At 37.2% G+C, this 19191-nt stretch overlaps 1 protein-coding gene across 1 annotated transcript in view; it reads left to right on the top strand.

Moving 5' to 3' along the window:
- Positions 1-6387: 6387 nt before the first annotated feature.
- The window catches only part of LOC107044110, a 39620-nt gene continuing 26816 nt past the window's right edge, over positions 6388-19191 (top strand). Inside the window, exons 1-5 of the mRNA XM_015265859.1 lie at positions 6388-6580; positions 6656-6807; positions 7687-8067; positions 8788-8917; positions 9188-13907. Coding sequence (XP_015121345.1) covers positions 6388-6580; positions 6656-6807; positions 7687-8067; positions 8788-8917; positions 9188-13907 — 5576 coding nt within the window. The remainder of the gene's footprint in view (positions 6581-6655; positions 6808-7686; positions 8068-8787; positions 8918-9187; positions 13908-19191) is intronic.

The following is a 19191-nucleotide window of genomic DNA, read 5'->3' as shown; positions in this document are numbered from 1 at the left end:
AGTTCTGAATAGCCCGTCGCTCAAATAGTTGGAATCAACGCTCACCCAGCTAAAAAATTCAATTTTGGCGAAAGTCGACTTTCCCCCTGGCAAAACCGAAAATTTAACCCTTTGGCTCCGGGTGAAAAACAATTTTTTTTAGTTTTCACTTTTCCCACATACTTTTGAGAGTTCTGAATAGCCCCTCGTTTAAATATTTGAAATCAACACTCGCCCGACTAAAAAATTCGATTTTGGCGAAAGTCGACTTTCCCTCTGGAAAAACAGACAATCTGACTCTTTGGCTCGGGGTGAAAAAAAAATTTTTATTTCGACTTTTGTCGCGCCTTCGGGGGTTTCATTGGCATCAGAATTGTTAGAAAATACAGAATCAACTTTCACTTGGCGAAAAAATTCAATTTTGGCGAAAATCGACTTTCACCCTTGACCCACGTGAAAATGAAAAATTTTTTTTCCCCATTTCTGTCACCTCCGAGGGTTTCATTGGCATCAGGGGGTCAATAAATACAGAATCAACGTTCACTATTTTTTATTTAAACACCGCCTGCAAACGGGGAGATGAGGGTGGCTAAAATATATTCTGCAACCCTGTCTCCTCGTTGGCTACAAATTTCAACCCTCCGCATACATGCCTTCCCCTTCACCCGCTCGTAAAATCACGCGTTCTCGGTAGCATCGAGGAGGACTTCTCAGGACCGAAAAGAACTGAGGATTCGAATGGTCTCTGGAAAAGTACGTCGCAGAACTGATTAGGACTTACCAGGTCCATCTAGTTCTGGAGAGATCTTGAAAGACCTGTGTACGTCCAATCAGAACCAAATCCTCGACTCGGGCTTGGCGCAGTTTTTTACCAAAATATACATAAACCTGAATTAAGAATGATATATACTTGATTCAAGTATATTCTTCTTGATTTGAGTATCTAGTATACTCGATTCAAGTATATTTTTCTTGATTCGAGCATATAATATACTTGATTCAATAAAGTAAGTAATATACTCGATTCAAGAATATTTTGTGCTCGAATCGCGGATGGGTATTTCAGTGCAAGGATGATTATTTCGTATCAGCTCGGGTTATACCAAACGCTCTCAAGTCTCTCATTTTATCAGTTCACTGCGGAAATATTTGACACCTCTCACATAGGAATAATTTTTCCAGTAAGTCCACAATTCCCCAGTATCAATCATCCTTCAATCAACCTTTCACTTCTCCTGAAAAATGAGACTATTAAGAAAAATAATTTGCTGACTGCATTACCTGTTTACTGTGTGCAAAGGAATTCAAATACTCAACTCTCACAAAGCGGTGAATCTAGACCGTCACCTAAAAAAGAACCTAGCCAAGAGGATTTCAAAGTGAGATACTTTCTTGAACGAGGAAGACACATCTTTGAAAGTACCTGAAAATATAATGACAAAAACGTACTACACGTGCAGTAGTCGCACTGGTCTTGTTCAATGCCCTATTTAAGAAATAAAATTACATATAACGCTTCACAGAAAGTAATGATTGCGCAAGCGATTGCGCGGGTGAACCTCTTTGTTTCCCACAATAATGCCATATGCACTTTTTGACGCGATACAATTTCAACCAGAATAAGTCTAGTTCAGCCGTTTCGCCGACTGACGTCCAGCTGGCTTTCACTAAAATCTAACCGAGGTAAATACTATAATTATAAGTGACACAGCGCACTCTTGACATTGGGGTTCGTGAAGAAAGCGTTTCGCATTTTAAAAAAATGATATTCTTCCTTGTTAAGGAAAATTCTCAAAGAAAAAAGTCAGCCCGCTCATCTTTGAAAAGATTGAGGGTTTTGAGCAATAATCATGATGAAATTGAAATAGATGACATGGAATTGTCCCAACATCTCACTCATATTTCCTCTTGACTGGAATAGCTATATTCAAATTGAATAAAAGAAATAATCTGTTGTGAGAAAAGTGTTCCCTCAACTGATAGGAATTTTTTCTGGAAGTAAGAAAATTTTCCAATAATTAAAATCAGGCCCGGTGGCTTGGCGCAGTTGCTAAGTTCGTTGCCTCACATGCGAAAGGTTCCAAGTTCAAATCCCGGCCGGGTAGAATGGTGCGATCTAACCATTTAAAGTCTTGATCATCATCGCAGTATACCCGCCTTCGACGCCTTCTATCTAAATCAATGAAAATATACATACCCGTTTATACAAAGTTTTCGAGATATTACTGTTTTTCTGTTTTTTCATGAAAAACTTTGTAAACACTCGTTCATTAAGAAAATCAAACAAAAAAATATCAAATTTGAGTCGAGGAAATTGAGTAGAAAATATCTCAATGGAATCGGTTATATAGAAAAATCTAATTCTAATGAATGAAGGAAAGGCAATTGGTCAGGAAGTTATTGGTTCGACCCGTAATGGGTCACACCCACTCCAACTTACCCGCAATGGGAGCGTGCAAAGCGAGCGACTAACAACCCAGTCGACTTTTCTGTAATAGAAATCATTGTACAGTTTCCCGTTACCAAAATATTAACGGACCGTGACTTCTCAGAGTGCAAATTAGATTATGCGAGAATGTTCAATATACAATGATACAATAATTGCGTGTTTAGATTTTAACGGTAAAAATTAACTTCGCGGTAGTGTTCAACGTGCATTAAATAATTCAGAAATTTCAGGATTGAAGACGTAACGATGTCAAATCGAACATTATTTTAAATAACAGGAAACTGCTGATGTTTCGTCAAGGTATAATTTGCCGGTAATTTGACGGATAATGATAATATATTTTTTATTTTTCTCAATACAATGAAAGGAACTAAAAGTTAATAAAGTGGAAAAAATTATTGCAAAATAGTAAAAAAGCAAAACGTAAACAGAAAAAAATTGTGCATTAAAGTACTCGGCAAAGTACATAATTACGTTGAAATTGATGTTCGATCACAATTCTACGTTGATTCGCTTCAGTGCAGAGAGGTAGGAGTGCACAAACTAAAGAGACACCAACTCTGAGCGACTGATTGATTATTTCCGGTGATCCTATGTTCATACATTTAATCGATGGTTCGTTTTTCTTAGTATCTTCAATAAAAAAAATTTCATTCATGTTTTGAAATAAAGTTTTGCAAGTAATAATACTAACGTTAATCTGCAAAATTATTGATTTACTATTTCACATACCTTACCGACACAAAACGAATTCCAAGGGTTTTTTACACTTTTCTTTACTTTATCAAAACTTTATTCAAGATGTATTCATCAGATTTGTAAGCGAATGACATGAAATCTCACTTCTACAAAAGAAATTCTGACTACCGAGTAATATATTCAAATAGTTGATTCTCATATGAGAAGATATGTAAAGCTTGCTTGAAGACCGATTTATTCTTAGGTTTCCCGAATGTACCTCTAACCATTAGAGTAAAATTCATTATACCATTTGATCTCGGCATATTTTATTACGGCACGTTTCATCACAGGAACAGTTGATTACGGGCAGAATTCATTATAGTACTTCATTGCAATTCATTCAATACAATTTAAGAACAAATTTTAAAAAACGGAGCTTCTGCATAACAATTCAATAACAATACACTTAATTACAAAATCCCTTCTGGNATTACGGCACGTTTCATCACAGGAACAGTTGATTACGGGCAGAATTCATTATAGTACTTCATTGCAATTCATTCAATACAATTTAAGAACAAATTTTAAAAAACGGAGCTTCTGCATAACAATTCAATAACAATACACTTAATTACAAAATCCCTTCTGGATGGATAATTCCACTTTTCCCAGCACAATCAATTCCAAAATAAATAACAACAATCACTTTAAAGGAATTCATCACAATTCCTTTAAATACCGATTACCACAGGTTTTCCTATATAATTACATAGGCATACGGGCAAGAATATGATAATGGTGAATCGTACCATAACCCAGGCATCTCCACAAAATTACATTGACAGTGACAGGATGTTTACGTAATTTATTAAACAAAAACCCCTTATGAGAAAGCAATTTCTTGCCTGTCTGACTCAAAACAAAGTGTAGGGGCATTTCGACAACCACTCGGCACTAAATCCGTGCGATAAATGGCACTTGGTGTCCCACTGGACTCAGTTACCTCACCCCCCACCGTTAATTTCTATTTAAAAGCGACTACAGAGAAATCAATCACACACAGACGAATTAAATCGTTGCATTTGAATTGAAATAAGGTGAAAATAGAAGCCTTGAATTTAAATCTAAATTGGTGAAGCCCCCAATAATCAATAATTCCGTGATGAATTGTCCATACCGTAATGTACCGTAACTATACACAACTATAATCAATAGAGGTAATACCGGTTTTCCCAGATTCATTAATTTTTTTTACGACTTCCGCTAAAAATATTCGGTGATTCGCACCGAAATATCCCTATATTATAGGGGAAATTCGAATGCGAATATGAAAATATTAAGCGAATATTGCAATATGAAAATATAATTTTAATGAAGTTATTCTTAAATTGACTCATTTTTACACTCCCATTATGTCTCAACATCATAAGGTTCACAGGCAAGTCTCATCGGATTCATACTAATTATTCGTTCCTTTACACACAGAAAAATCTAAACATATGTAAATTACGTTTTGCTAAACGTAAATTACATTTTGATAAACGTAATTTACGCTCAACGTCAATATGATGTCTGGTGCCTTTTTTTCCGTCATGAAAATCGGAATTTTCAAATTTCAGACCAAATGAGAAGAGATGAAATGAATTTAATTGTTTGACATATATATTTAACGTATTCCACAGATCAAAACAGAGAAAAAGAAGAATCGAAATACAAAGTTAAAACATATTTTTCATTACTTACCATATGTTTAAATCATGTAAAATGAAGTCAATGAAGCAAAATTTCAAACGAAACACTACAAAAGATATTTTTAGAGATTAAAGTAGAACATATTTGTGTACAAATAGGAATTACAAATGATTGAAATTACATCGAGTTGTAATTCTATAAATTTTATTAAATGAGTGAATTATTCCATGTAACTTAGCTAGCGCGTGCGAAGCGCGCGTCCTTCCTAGTCTTGAAAATAGTCCAGGGCTTCCAATGTTTAAGCTACAGAGGTTTCTTTTTTTTCAAAATTTTTGAAAAAATATGCACAATAACAATTCCCAATTAGTTTTTTGAAATTCAATTCCTACACAGCTAATTTTATTATTTTAATTGAAGAATTGCACTATTCATGGAGAATAGCGGGAAAAATATTTCTGAAAGAATCGAGGATATATTTTTAATATTTTAAGGATAATTGTTCTGCATATTTTACATGAATGGCGCAAATTTTTATATTAAACAAAACGAATTAGCTGTGTAGGAGTCGAATGTCAACAAAACTAATTAGTAATTGGTATTGTACACATTTTTTCAAAAATTAAATAAATTAACGATGCAAATTACGTTTATGTAATCTGTAACTGAGCGTAATTTACGCTTCAATTTCAAGCGTAAAATACCTTTTCGAAAGCGTAAAATTCGACTTCTTAAACGTAATTTACGTTTAAGATTAGGTTTTTCTTTGTGTATGTTAATGAGCCATTAAAAAAGACTGATTAATTAGACATCTTTCATATCTCGGAAATTATTCAATACCAGAGCTTCCGAGCGTTGAAGCATTTGTCGTTCCATGCCTCCATGGTGCAGTAAAAATCAGATCAGGTTTTAATCTAAGATTGTGTGCTCATTTCAGGCGAAATGGTGAAGCTGAATGACGGTTGGGTATTTAAGCGACGTACCAAGTTGAGATGTCACAGTTGAATTGATTAATTCATGATACGAATTGTGGGAGGGATCATCTTCATGCATCGATTGGGAAGTTTTTGCGTTACCAGAGGGTATCCAGGAAGGAGGATTATCCCCATGATTGAGGATAACTGCAATGTATGAAATTTTCATTTGAATCGATTAAACCCATTACAAAAAAAGCTGCTCCTTTTATTACTAATTTTCACTCATATTGCTTTTTCGAGATGTTCAGTTCCCTAAAAAAATACTTTTTCCTATTGTTTATTCGAGTATGCTACAAAATTTGACGAAGAACATTTCTGACATTTTCATTCATATCTTTTCAATTTTTCGGGGTTTTTTAGTTTGATAAAAAATAGAATAAATTTAGGAAAAATCACAAATTAATGAAAAACACCAAGGAATAATTCTCCATCAATGGCTTCAATATTTTTTACATATTATAGGAGTTAATCGAGGCTATAGAAACGTCAATAACTCTAACAGGATTTTTTAAGTTGTAGAACAAATTCCACATGCCGATTTGATCAGAAAAATCTTTGTCCTTCTACACTTAATTCATATCAGAAAAATTTTACAGTGTATTTGATTCGAAAATGCGGAGCTATGATACGAGCGGTCTCCTTGAACAATTGAAGAAAGTGCGCCTCAAAGTGAACCTTGTGTTCATCTGCGTGTTTGTATGCCTGATGTCCCTCTCGAGCGCAAGGAATCATCCACCGGAATTCCTCATTAATGGACAGACTGAAATTGTGGTGAGGCTCAAGGAGGGCCCGGAAACACCAGTTGGTTTGTATTATTCCCTAGCCAGACTGCCGCAAGTAACATCTGTAAAAAAATGACGGGTGTTCTCGTTCTCTTCAGGTATATTAATATACAGACTGCGAGGAATTGATGTCGATGGTGATGCTCTTACGTTCGGGGTAAAGGATCAGCCTGGGGCAGACGTGATACGAGTAGAAAACTTGGGTACCCAAGAGGCCAATGTATTTCTGAACAAACTACTTGACAGAGAGGTAAGATGAAGTTAAGAAATGATCATTGGAGTCAGAACGTAACTCGAATTACGGAAACATTCCGTGTTACTCCAGAGAGTTTCGCGTAGCGTAAAAGGGACCATCCGCCTCCTAGAAACGTGACCGTTCCACTCGGCCTCCGCCACAACTGCGAATCGAATCATCATGGGGCAGAGTAATAAAATTGTCAACGTCCATCAGAGTGAAATCTTTTACCAACGATCCATTACGTGGTTAGGTGTAACAACTGAATCAAAGTTTATTTCCGGCATCGAATTATATATTCATCCATTATACTTTGAGCAGTTTTTGGCAAGTGTAGGGAAACAAAGACTATTTTCTATTATTGCAAACAAGTAGTATGGAAAGTAGTTACTTGTTGCTTTCACGGAGGGGAGTAGTGTTCTTTATAACATATGTGTACTTTTATAACATTAACCTATCCTAGCTTGTATTATAAAGTATTGTGTGATACACATGAGAAGAAAGTTGTTTTAAACTTGTGATAGTAACCACTAGCGCGGGCGGCAACCCTCAAACTCATTGAGACCCTTTTTTTTCTACTGGTATCTGAATATTACTACTCACGCCTACGCGGAATGCATCATTTTGCTTCTTTTTCTCCCACGTATGGGCAGCTAAATGCGAGTTTAGGATCCAAGAAGAGTCCATAAAATGAGCCTTTATGCATTGATATATGACAAAGTTATGAATGATTTCTCCTAAATTCGTTTATTGCTCGAACAATTGGTTGACTAATGAAAGTTACATTGTTTCGGGCCTTCTAAAGCATTAGCTCTCCATTTGATTACTGACTTGATTTCCTTCGTGATGGAAGAACGAAATGACTGATTCATTCATTCATTCATTCATTCACAGGTTCGAGATGAATATGCATTAGTTCTAACACTAACTGATCATAAACTGGGGGACGGGAACTTCATAACTCAGAGTCTGCTCCTCCTTGTAGAAGACATAAATGACAACCTCCCAATTTTCCGTCCACATCCAACAACACTGACGGTAAGAGAAGACTCGGGACCAGGTATCCTGCTAACCGTTGAGGCTAACGACGTAGACGAAGGCCCTCACGGTCAGGTGGTTTATCATCTCCAGGAACTCGATGGAGATAACGATCTATTTTCGATCTCCACTGTCAATGGAAAAGGGGTCATACGACTTGTTGGTGAACTGGATTATGAAAGAAAGTACTTGTACCAACTGAGAGTTCTTGCTGTAGATCGAGCAATTAATGGAAAAGTAATTCGTTTCTTATCAACGATTCTTTACTTACCGTTATTATTCACTATTGAATACAATCAAAACTGAAAGAATAAGAGAGATTCCGAACTGAACTTTCGTTGAAAGAATGTGGCATGGTTTTACATCAATTCTCACGAATGCATTTAGAATAAAAAAAAAATCCACAATTAAGGTGAATATCCCCGTCGGCGAACGTACAAATAGGATATCGTAATTTTTTATGGGCAATATAAAATTCACTTTGAGCGTGCCAATGGTTCCTCTTAATGGGCTGCCAAAATGTGGTACTTAATGATCAATTGCAATACACAAATAACTCCGGGTACCGAGCAGCGTCAGGTACTGGTCCAGTACTACTGGACATTCGCCTTACAAAAAATTGAAAGAATTCCAATCCAATATTTGGACTATTAATCGACGATATATGCCACAGCTCAACTTATCTGACTCGAGTAATTTAACTCTCTCGGAAACCAGCAAATCAACTATTTTACTGTGATAAAATTTTCTTCAGCCCCTACGCTTTTGCAACTTTCCAACCTAACTCATTTCCGTTATTTCGGTTCAGAAAAACGCTTAAAAATGAGGTGTATATACCGTAATTTTCTAGTAGTATTAATCTTTTTATAGCAATTGTTTGTGTCAATCCACCACTGCTTAAACAATTGTGAAAAAAATTCATGAACATAGAATAATTTTTCTTTCCATTGATAACAGGTAAATACCGGCACCACAGCTATTTTAGTAAAAGTCCAAGATGTAGAGGACCAACCACCGGAGTTCATTGCCATGACTCCAGTTGCAAGAATTAGTGAAAATGCGAAGATTGGAACATCCGTTCTTCAGGGTTTGTTGAACATCATTCTTATCCTTTTTTTGCACAGAAAGAAAAAAAACGTTTCTGAATCGAAAGGCTGTATCACAAGTATTCGATTCAGCTATCTTTTTGTATCAATAGTGTAGCCATTGTTTCGTCCATTCGAATGTTTGAACTTGGTTAATTTATGGGAATTCTCACAAATATACAAATGAATTCAATCATATTTCTGTTTCGTTTTCTGCATTTTTCTCTTTAACGTTTTCTTCCTCATTAAACACTTTTTTTCGTCATTGACAGTTCGCGCGATCGACGGAGATAAAGGAATTAATAACCGTGTATCCTACAGCATCACTGAGGGTCCCAGATACCTCTTCGACATTGATTCCACCTCAGGCGTAGTGTTTACCCGCGGTCAACTAGACCGTGAAGCAGAAAACAATAACGACGGAACCTTCATTCTCGAAATAACGGTGAAAGAAATTTCAAACGTTCTCCCCACACCTTCAGTGACTACAGAAGTAACTATAATCTTGATTGACGTGAACGACGAAACTCCCAGATTTCGCAGTGATCGATACCTGGCAGAGATCAATGAAAATGCACCTCAGAACACACCAGTCAACTTCATCGGTGACTCTATCCCCGAAATCTATGACCATGACTTGGGAACCAACGGTACCTTCCGAATGTTTGTTGATGGAGATGGGGGAGTCTTTGACATTACCCCTTTCAGAGGCATCAACGAAGCCCCCTTCCTCATTCGCGTTAAAAACCCAAAAAAACTAGACTTCGAACAAACTTCAGTAATAAATTTTACCCTGGTAGCCAAGGAAATCATTCCTTTTCAACCAAAATTCACAGCCGTTCCCATCACAGTTCTAATCAAAGATCAGAACGACAATTACCCAGAATTCATCCACAATGTTTATGAGGTAAATGTTCCTGAAAACAGCCCCATTGGTACTACAGTAGCTTGGGTCCAGGCCCTGGACAAGGACAGTGGAAATTATGGAAGCAAAGGTATCAGATACACCAACTTAGGGGGAAGTATAGCATATGCATTAAAATTAAATGCAACATCTGGAGTCATCAATATCAAACAAACTGGACCAGGGTTCGATCGAGAATTAGTCTCACGACATTATTTGACGGTTGAGGCTCGTGATGACCTTGGAAGAGGGAATCGAAATACAGTGCAGTTAATCGTGAACATCGAGGACGTCAATGACAATCCTCCAATCTTCTTGCAGAACAAATATGAAGCTGTTTTACTAGAAAATAAAGAAGAGTTTGAGTCATCTTTGAGAATAGAAGCTTTCGATATTGATCTGAATGGCACGAAAAATAGTCAAATCATTTATTCCATAGTTGCAAGTGAATTCTCGAGAAATTTTACGATTGATTCTAAACGAGGAATAATAAAACCGGCATTTGCAATGGATTATGAAAATCTACCAATCAATCAGGGCCACAAAGAGACTTCGATTCGAGCTTTGAAACTGACTGTTCGAGCAAGGGATATGGGAACGCCCAGTCTTAGTTCAGATGCACCCCTAACTGTTTATTTGAAAGACATTAATGATAATGAACCGATGTTTGAACGCTCCCTCTATCAAAAAAACATTCCTGAAGATTTAGAAGGAGGAACAACCGTTCTACAGGTCAAAGCATGGGATAAGGATTTATCTGCCCCGAATAACAAAATTGTTTACCGAATTCAAACTGGGGCTGGGGATAAATTTATCATAAATCCTGAAAGTGGAATCATTCAAGTTGCTCCAGGCTCCAACTTGGATCCTGATCTAACATCTCCAAAAATGACAAACTATGTTCTGAATGTTGTAGCAATAGATAGTGGAACAGAAAGTCAGAAATCTGCAGAAGTTCTAGTAAACATTACAATAATCGACGTTAACAATAAACCTCCAATGTTCAAAGATCCAGGAACAGTTGTCATCAGAGAAAATACTCAGATTGGATCTTACATTCATCGTGTAGTAGCGAATGATCCGGACATATCCCCAATACTTCGGTACCGAATAGATTCAAATTCTTCAGAAGCCCGAAATGAAGAGGGAACTTTGATCAGACTCCAGGAGTACGATTACCTAGCCGCACTTGAATTAAATGCCATTGATGGTTTGTTGAGAGTGAAAAGACTCATTGATAGAGAAAAAGTCGAGACAATAAAACTAGGATTAGTTGTAGAGGATCTAGCAGCAGTCGAAGGAGTCCAGACAGCTTCAGCAACACTCAATATCCTGATTGAAGATGAGAATGACAATAATCCAAGATTTAAAAGACCATTCTACAGAAGGTCATTGACAGAAAATAGTAAAAATGGGGTTCACATTGCTAGCATTGTTGCCGATGATGCTGATAAGAACCGAACTATAACTTATTCGTTAGAAAGTCAACCAGAAATAACCGACTTGATTCATCTGGATTCTGAGACAGGGGAAATGGTTGCTGCAACTAAAATCGATAGAGAAGTATTTGCATGGCTCAATATGACAGTTCGTGCCACAGACTCTGGAATTCCTCCCAGATCAAGCTTCTCTGAAGTTTATGTTCAGATATTGGACGAAAACGACAATAATCCTTATTTCATCACTGATATCACCAACGTCACAGTACTGGAGAACTCGAAAATCTCCACTGAGATCACAAGAATGGAGGCCAGAGATCCAGACAGTGGAGATAACGGTAAAATCACGTACCTGTTAGATCGACTATCGTCACAAGGAAAATTTGCAATTCATCCAGACACTGGTGCACTAACTGTGGCGGATATTCTCGACTGGGAAATTAAGAGCAGTTATATTTTAATAATTGAGGCTTGGGATAATTACCAATTTGGTTATGCTGCTGGCGAGTCTAGAAATGCGTTCAAGCAAATAGAAATTATAATAGAAGATGTTAATGATAACCCACCGATAATTGATGTTCCCCAGGAATGTATTACGATCTCAGAGTTTCATGATACCAAAGATGTTGTTGCTTTGGTGAAAGCTAGAGATGCTGATGATCCAGAGAGCCCTAATGGTCGACTTACCTTCAGAATTATCTCCGGCAATGGGATGGCTTTCTTTATGCTAGAGCAGGTTGACCATTGGACTGCGAAAATCAAATCTATTGGATCGTTAAGAGGAAAATTTGGAAATTACTCACTGAATGTAGAAGCTCGAGACCTGGGAAATCCTCCAAATACAGACGAAAAAGTGTTGAATATTTGCGTGACTGATTACAATGATAATCCTCCAGTTTTCCTGAGCCCTCAGCATAACATGACGATACGAGTACCAGAAAATGTCACTGTTGGATCTTCGATTATTCAAGTGGAAGCTATGGACGCTGATACCGGACTGAATGGAGATGTTCATTATCGGTTGAAGCAGGACCTCGCAGGCCATTGGAGGACATTCCAAATTGATGATAAAACTGGCGTGATAACGTTGAAACTTCCATTAGATCGTGAGACTCAAAGAATGTACGAAATTAGAGTGGAAGCCTATGATTTCGGGACTCCGACTCCACTTAGTACAGATCTGGACCTTATAATTTATGTTAAGAATATTAATGACTATGAACCACAATTTATGGTTGATGTATTTCCGGTGACGTTCACTGAGGAGCAGTTTCCAGGTGCGGAATCTGTGACCCTTCCTGAAACGATTGATAAAGATGAGGTTGATGATCTTGACGATCCACCAACACAAGTCTGTTACTTCATTGTTGGGGGTAATGATAATGAGTATTTCAGACTGGATATGATCACGCATAAGTTGACGACTGACAAAACATTGGATAGGGAGGAGCAAGAGGAACATCTGTTGATGATTAAAGCAACGGAGAATTGTAATACGCTACCGATCAATCAGAGCTTCTTCAATGAAGAGGATGATACTCTGTTGAAAGTGGTCATCACAGTGAGCGATGTAAATGATAATTCGCCGAAGTTTGTAAGTAAGGTTTTCACTGGGGGAGTCACCACGGCGGGGGATTTCGGTACGCAGTTTATGCACGTAAAGGCGATCGATCTAGACAAGGGAGATAACGCTGTGGTGAGTTACTACCAGGTTGGTAAAATCCACATGATACTGACTGAGGGCCTAGATGACATGAGTTTGCAGCCCTTCCTTATAGACAAACTGACAGGAGCCGTCAGTCTTAACTTCGATCCTCAACCCAGAATGAAAGGATATTTCGACTTCATGGTTATTGCCAACGACACTGACGGTCTGCAGGACACAGCACGTGTCTTTATCTACTTGCTACGAGAAGGCCAGCGAGTTCGATTCGTCCTGAGGCAACACCCACCCGAAGTTCGCAATCGAATCGACGCTTTTAGAGAAATTTTAGGAAATGTTACTGGCGCCATTGTTAATGTTGATGAATACAAAATCCATGAGAATCATGATGGATCAGTGGATCGCACGAGAACAGATCTTTATCTACATTTAGTAAATCGACAGGACAATTCGATCTTAGATGTCTCACAAGTCCTGGAGTTGGTTGATCGAAATATTGAGAAACTAGATAATCTATTCAAAGAATTCAATGTCCTAGATACTCAACCAGCTCAATCATCTCAAATTGTACAATACGAGCAAGCCGGCACCACCCTGTGGTTATTGGCTCTCACAATTTTTCTAGGAGCACTTTTAATGCTCTGCATTGCCCTCTGCTTATCTCAGAGGGCATCCTTCCAAAGACAACTCAAAGCTGCCAATGCCGTTCCCTTCGGCCCGACAGACTCTGAATTTATTCGGGGTCCGGGGAGGGTTCCGAATACCAATAAACATAGTGTTGAGGGAAGCAATCCCATTTGGATGCATGCTTATGAGAATGAATGGTTCAAGAGTGATGAGTCGTTTAGTCACACTTCAGATAGGGATTCTCTTGATGAAAATGCGCTAAATAATGAGGAGACAGTAAATGAGGAAAGACCAGGACAGAGAACAAACGATAATCCTTATAGTGCTATGTCACAACAGAGACCGTCTTCAATTTCCAGGTAAATTTTTTCATATATTACAAAAGAAAAATAGTGTTTTCAATCAAAGCTTTTGGAATATCATTGTCATATGAAATAGAATTGATCGTCCTATCACCTAACAAATTCTACTAAGATCAACTGAATGGTACCTTGAATCAACAAATATCATATATTTGATTCCGAAATCTCTTTTTCCGCAAATGAAAATCATTACCCCCTCACCCATGTAGGGCAATACAAAGTGGCTGAACATTGGGCCAAACTCGGCGCCAAGTTCCCTGATAATCAGCTGCGATCTTCGGCCGATGTTCCGCCGAACATTGGGACGTTACTTCGGGCCATTATAGACACCAATGTACGCCCAATATTGGCGTTGATCATCAGTCAACTATCGGTGAAATAAAATTTAAAAATCAATCGTACATATTAGTTTCAATAGTTTATAATCGTTTCATAACCCTTCTTATCCATTCCAATGAATATAAACAGCAAAAAATGAAATTTAAAAAAAATTGCCCGTGGTGGGATTCGATTGCGAGTCCTCCTGATCTGCAGTCATGCGCGCTGTCCACGGGATCTGAAATTGCTTATGAAGATAGAATTTTTTCGGGTATATAAATACCACATGGTGTTTTTGTTTGAATCCCCGAATGCGATTGTCAACAATTAATTAAGGAATGTGTAACTCCGATGAGAAGGGTTGATTTATTAATTTATTATTCTTAAAATATATAGGCTTTCACTCGGGGTATCGATATCTATATTCTGTATATTAGGAAAGAGGATGGATGCATGCTATCCATCCATTTCCAATCCATTTCATATCCATTTATTCGGAAAATAGCCTACAAATATTAAGTCAGCTCCGATCATCAGCCGTGGAGTGGCCTTTCATCGGTGCCCCGATATTTGGTACGCGGATATTGAACCAATGTTTGGCCTTTAATCAGAGCCCCGATTTTCGGCGACCGGATATTAGACCGATGTTTGACCGTTTTGTATATATCAGCAAATCCTACATGGACAGGCACGGCGACGCTTGGGCCCAAACTGTTCATACGACCAGAGGGTAATAGCGCGTTGATGATCGATACATTGTATTAACCCCGGCCGATGGGACAAGCCGGTGGGTCAGTACTTCGTATCGACGCCGTACGTGAGGGGTTCATTTTCAGTCAGAGAAACATAAGAAAATAGGTACTATGTTGACTGCAACAAAAGAACAAGAATGCTCTATCTAAAAGGGTGAAATTAATGAATTTTCATCTTTACAGCAGTGTTGAAACCGTGACTGATAACCAAAATGCGTTCTGTCGAGAATCTCCAAGCTACCAACACCAGAATCCCGTACCAAATAATCCGCTCGGAAAAAAAGTGGAAACTACAGAATTGTAGAATAATATCTATCTTCCTATTTTGTAAATAATCAGCTACTTTTTTTACTCAATATTCATTCATGACGACTTTTTTAAAATGCCAGAGACCATTTATAACTTATCTTTCCTACAGCAACAATATTGTTATTTTGTTGGAGACGAAAACAAAGATCACTCTAGTAAACTAAGCTACTATACATGATTTTGTAACAACCATACCAAATTTGACTACACATGATTTTTGGAATGATTTAATGGAAAGATTAAGCTGTAAATAAACAAAAACATATTTATAAAAAAATTCAATATTCGTACCTGAAAGTCCAGAATTGGGGCAATGAACTTTACCCTGCAGTCCTTCAAGCTCGTAGATGATAATGGCCGACAGGATGGTGACTAGTAGCACTTTCCTGGATTTAAATAAGATAATCCTGTACGGCTAAATACAAATTGGTAACACGAAACGGGGTCTCACCCGACCAATTGCAATCCAAGGTCGGTTTGGACGGACACCCTTTTATCCCAACTAGCGCCGCCGCGGCCGTAAGCGGCCGCGGCTTTGATGCCCTCTCATTATGCCTTTTCTCATTTTTTTCCTTGTGTTTCTTTGTCAAAATTGATTATTTATCATCGTCTTATTAAACTTTCAATAAGTGATTCACTAATTCTGAATTTCAGTGCGCACTAAATGGTGTTCTAACTATAATTCTCATCAAAATTCCATTTAGAATGCAAAACAATATTTATTAAGGATGTACTACACCCTTTCGACCAAAATTCACGTTTTTTTCCATTTTTCTGGTAAATTATTGATCGAATTGACGCTAAATAATATACAATTTTTGGGTTTTATCGTTATTGACTGACTCACGAAGTTGCATGGTAGGGCAATCATTGTTCTGCTTTTTTTTTTAAGTTTTGTGAATTTCTGAAAAGATCTAGAAAAAAGTCGGAAAATGATTGGATAATCATGAAATTTCGTGAGGTATTAAGTAATGATAAGACGTAAAAACGGTATATTTTTGCACGTCAATCCGATCAATAATTTGATCGAAAGGATGTAATACATCCTTAAAGTTCTCGCAATCAAGAATTTTAGTGTTTGCAACCCCTTTTATTCTCCTTCACACCTTTACAAAAGCATTTAATTATTTCTGCTGGAAAAATTACGTGACGGATTCTGATGCTCCTTCGCTAATTTGGAGCATTTTCTTCTCATTCAGGGTCTTTTTCCCAATTTTATTCGACGATGCCATGAATTAGAAACTTTGATGAATTATCCGAAATTTTTTCAAATTCTCCATGAAATCCCGAAATTCTTGTGAATTTTTCTTGAAAGGCTTGGAAATTTTTGTGAAATTATGTTCTCAGATTTTTCAAATCATATTCTTCTTTCCCATTTGAATCAGAATGTAGTAGTTGGGGTCACGGGACTCCTGCACATCAGTTTTATTTGGAAGACTGCATTCTCCTATCAATTGTTCACCCATTGTTTATTCAAAAATTTTGTAATATTTGAGAGATGCAGAAAATTTCCTTTAATTTTCGACGAACCCGTGCTTTTCTTCGATTTTTTTCTCCGAAAACCTCGTAGTTGTTTTAAATTTTCTGGAAAACTCCCGAATCATCTTACATGCGGGAAACAACCGACAATTTCCCTGACTTTTGAGGGAACGTGTCAACTTCCTTAAAGTTCCGATAATTCATATTTATCCTATTGGAGACGGATTTCGTGAAGAAGTTGAAACACTTCATCATTAATTGCCAAAAATCTTCTACTAATAAGCATTCCTGGAATTGGATCTCCCCTAAATTTTTCATATTACTATTGGTTTTAACAGTTTCAGCTTTGCATTATGATCTTAGTCAAGCCGCTGTAACCTGCCGCTAGTTTCAGCTTCATTATTGGTCATTGGATCATTTATAGCATATTTCATCGTTAAGCCGAATTAGTATATTACCGGTCAAGCACTGTAAAAAGACTTGTTAACGACATAAACTTAACGAGATAAATAATTTGTCGCCTCAAAATCTTTTTTTTTTCACGTACACAAATCAAGCGGAAAAGAAGTACACTATTCCGCTGATTACAAAAAAGCTTCGTAGAAGGTTTTGAAATTTTCTATGGATCAGAGGTTTGATCTTCTCAAACTTATCCGTTTGTGACCTCAGAACTGGACTTTGATTTCTCACTCAATAACTATCAATGGCGGGGAAACAAATGAGTAATATTGGAAATAATAGAGAAAGTCGCAGTAGAGATTATACAGTCGTATTTTTGCTGAATGGTTCTTCTGTCAGCTCAAACTTCTGCTTTGGGGGAAATTTTTTGGTTTGCAGTCAAACAGATTATTATTTATCATGATATTTGAATCCTGGCATTCTACTCGAAAGAATATGTATTCATATGGCACTGTCAGATTTTCAAGTGGAAAGAATAAATTTTTCGCTGCAGAATATTTTCTCGTGAGGAATAATCATCTTGAGACAAGAAAATTTTGTACAGGTGAACATTTATCTTTTCGGTAGAGCTAAGTTTTTCTCTCAGTGAAGCTACAAGACGAGACAAAAAATACCTAATTCTTGTCTTATCTGGTCTTGCGACATCACTACGAAGAATCTAAGAATTCGAAGGAAGGAAGGTGTATTTCCATACAAAGCGCTTGCCTAGCTCTTATACAGGGTGTCCCATTAAAAAAAAGGCCAAGTATCTCCTAAGGCGGGCAAGTAACACAAAAATTTTCGATACAAATATCGTAGGGTTTCGAGGAGGAAATTCGATGCATTCATTATTTTGAGCTTTTAAGCTCATGCATGGCAGTTGCAAGCACAAAGCGCTTTTTTTAAAATGACAACCGCATTTTTCACTCTAATGAAACTTATCCATCTTGATGACTTGTATTCAGATACCTCGTCATTCATGTAATTTCCTCTAATTTTACTCGAAAAATGCCACAAAAACGAATTCTGTGGTCACACCAAAGATTCAAACATCCTTGGCCCACCTTGGGGTAATTGTTCCGTTGATCTGTTTACCAACAGGAGTTATCAAATGTAAACAATAAACAAAAAATTTCCTACTACTTCGAGGATTCTTGTATTCTAATCAGTGTTAATTTAACCAGAATCGAGTTAGATCACTTGTCATTTCATTAAACACATCACGATGTATTCAGCCAGTGAATAGCGCGCACATGTTCGTGCTATTTTTTTCTTTTTTTTTTTGCACAAGAGATGCGAAGCAGACTTTACCTCCAGGTGGTGCATCCTGGATCACGCTAAAAAAAGTCTGAATCTCAATTTGACTAGAACTGGTTTTTGTGGCATTTTTCGAGTAAAATTAGAAGAAATTACATGAATAACGAGGTATCTGAAAACAACTCATGAAGATGAACAACTTTCGTTGGGGTGAAAAATGTGGTTGCCGCTTTAAAAAAAGCACTTTATGTATGCAGCTTGCAAGCATGAGCTTGAAAGCTCAAAATAATAAATGCATCGAATGATCCCCTCGAAACCCTCTAATTTTTGTATTCAACATTTTTTTGTTACTTATTCGCTTTGAGAGATATTTGGCCGCATTTTTTCAAACGGGACACCCTGTATGTCACTCAGAAAGACACTCTGTATTAAAACTTCGTTAACTCCCCCCAATTCAAAAAGTTCTTCCAATACTGCATACATTTTTGCAAATTACAAAATTTCACATGAGTGCTGAATGATAACTGTGAAAAACAAATTGTCAGGAAGTACTTGCAATGTTCTCTAGTACACTGTGACTACTCGCATATACTATTCATAAAAAAAAATCATTCTTCAGTAAAATATTAGAGGAATTCAAATGGGAATTCTCCTAAGTCCTGTATTTTATTGTCTCACGCGTTAAAATTCTTTGTTCTCTCCCCTTCCTCCAACTTTCATTATACATT

Source organism: Diachasma alloeum, unplaced genomic scaffold (assembly GCF_001412515.2).
Source record: "Diachasma alloeum isolate Michigan unplaced genomic scaffold, Dall2.0 Dall_scaffold_00681, whole genome shotgun sequence".
Taxonomy (NCBI): Eukaryota; Metazoa; Arthropoda; class Insecta; order Hymenoptera; family Braconidae; genus Diachasma; species Diachasma alloeum.
Note: the sequence above shows the minus strand (reverse complement) of the source record. Positions and strands in the feature narration are given on the sequence as shown.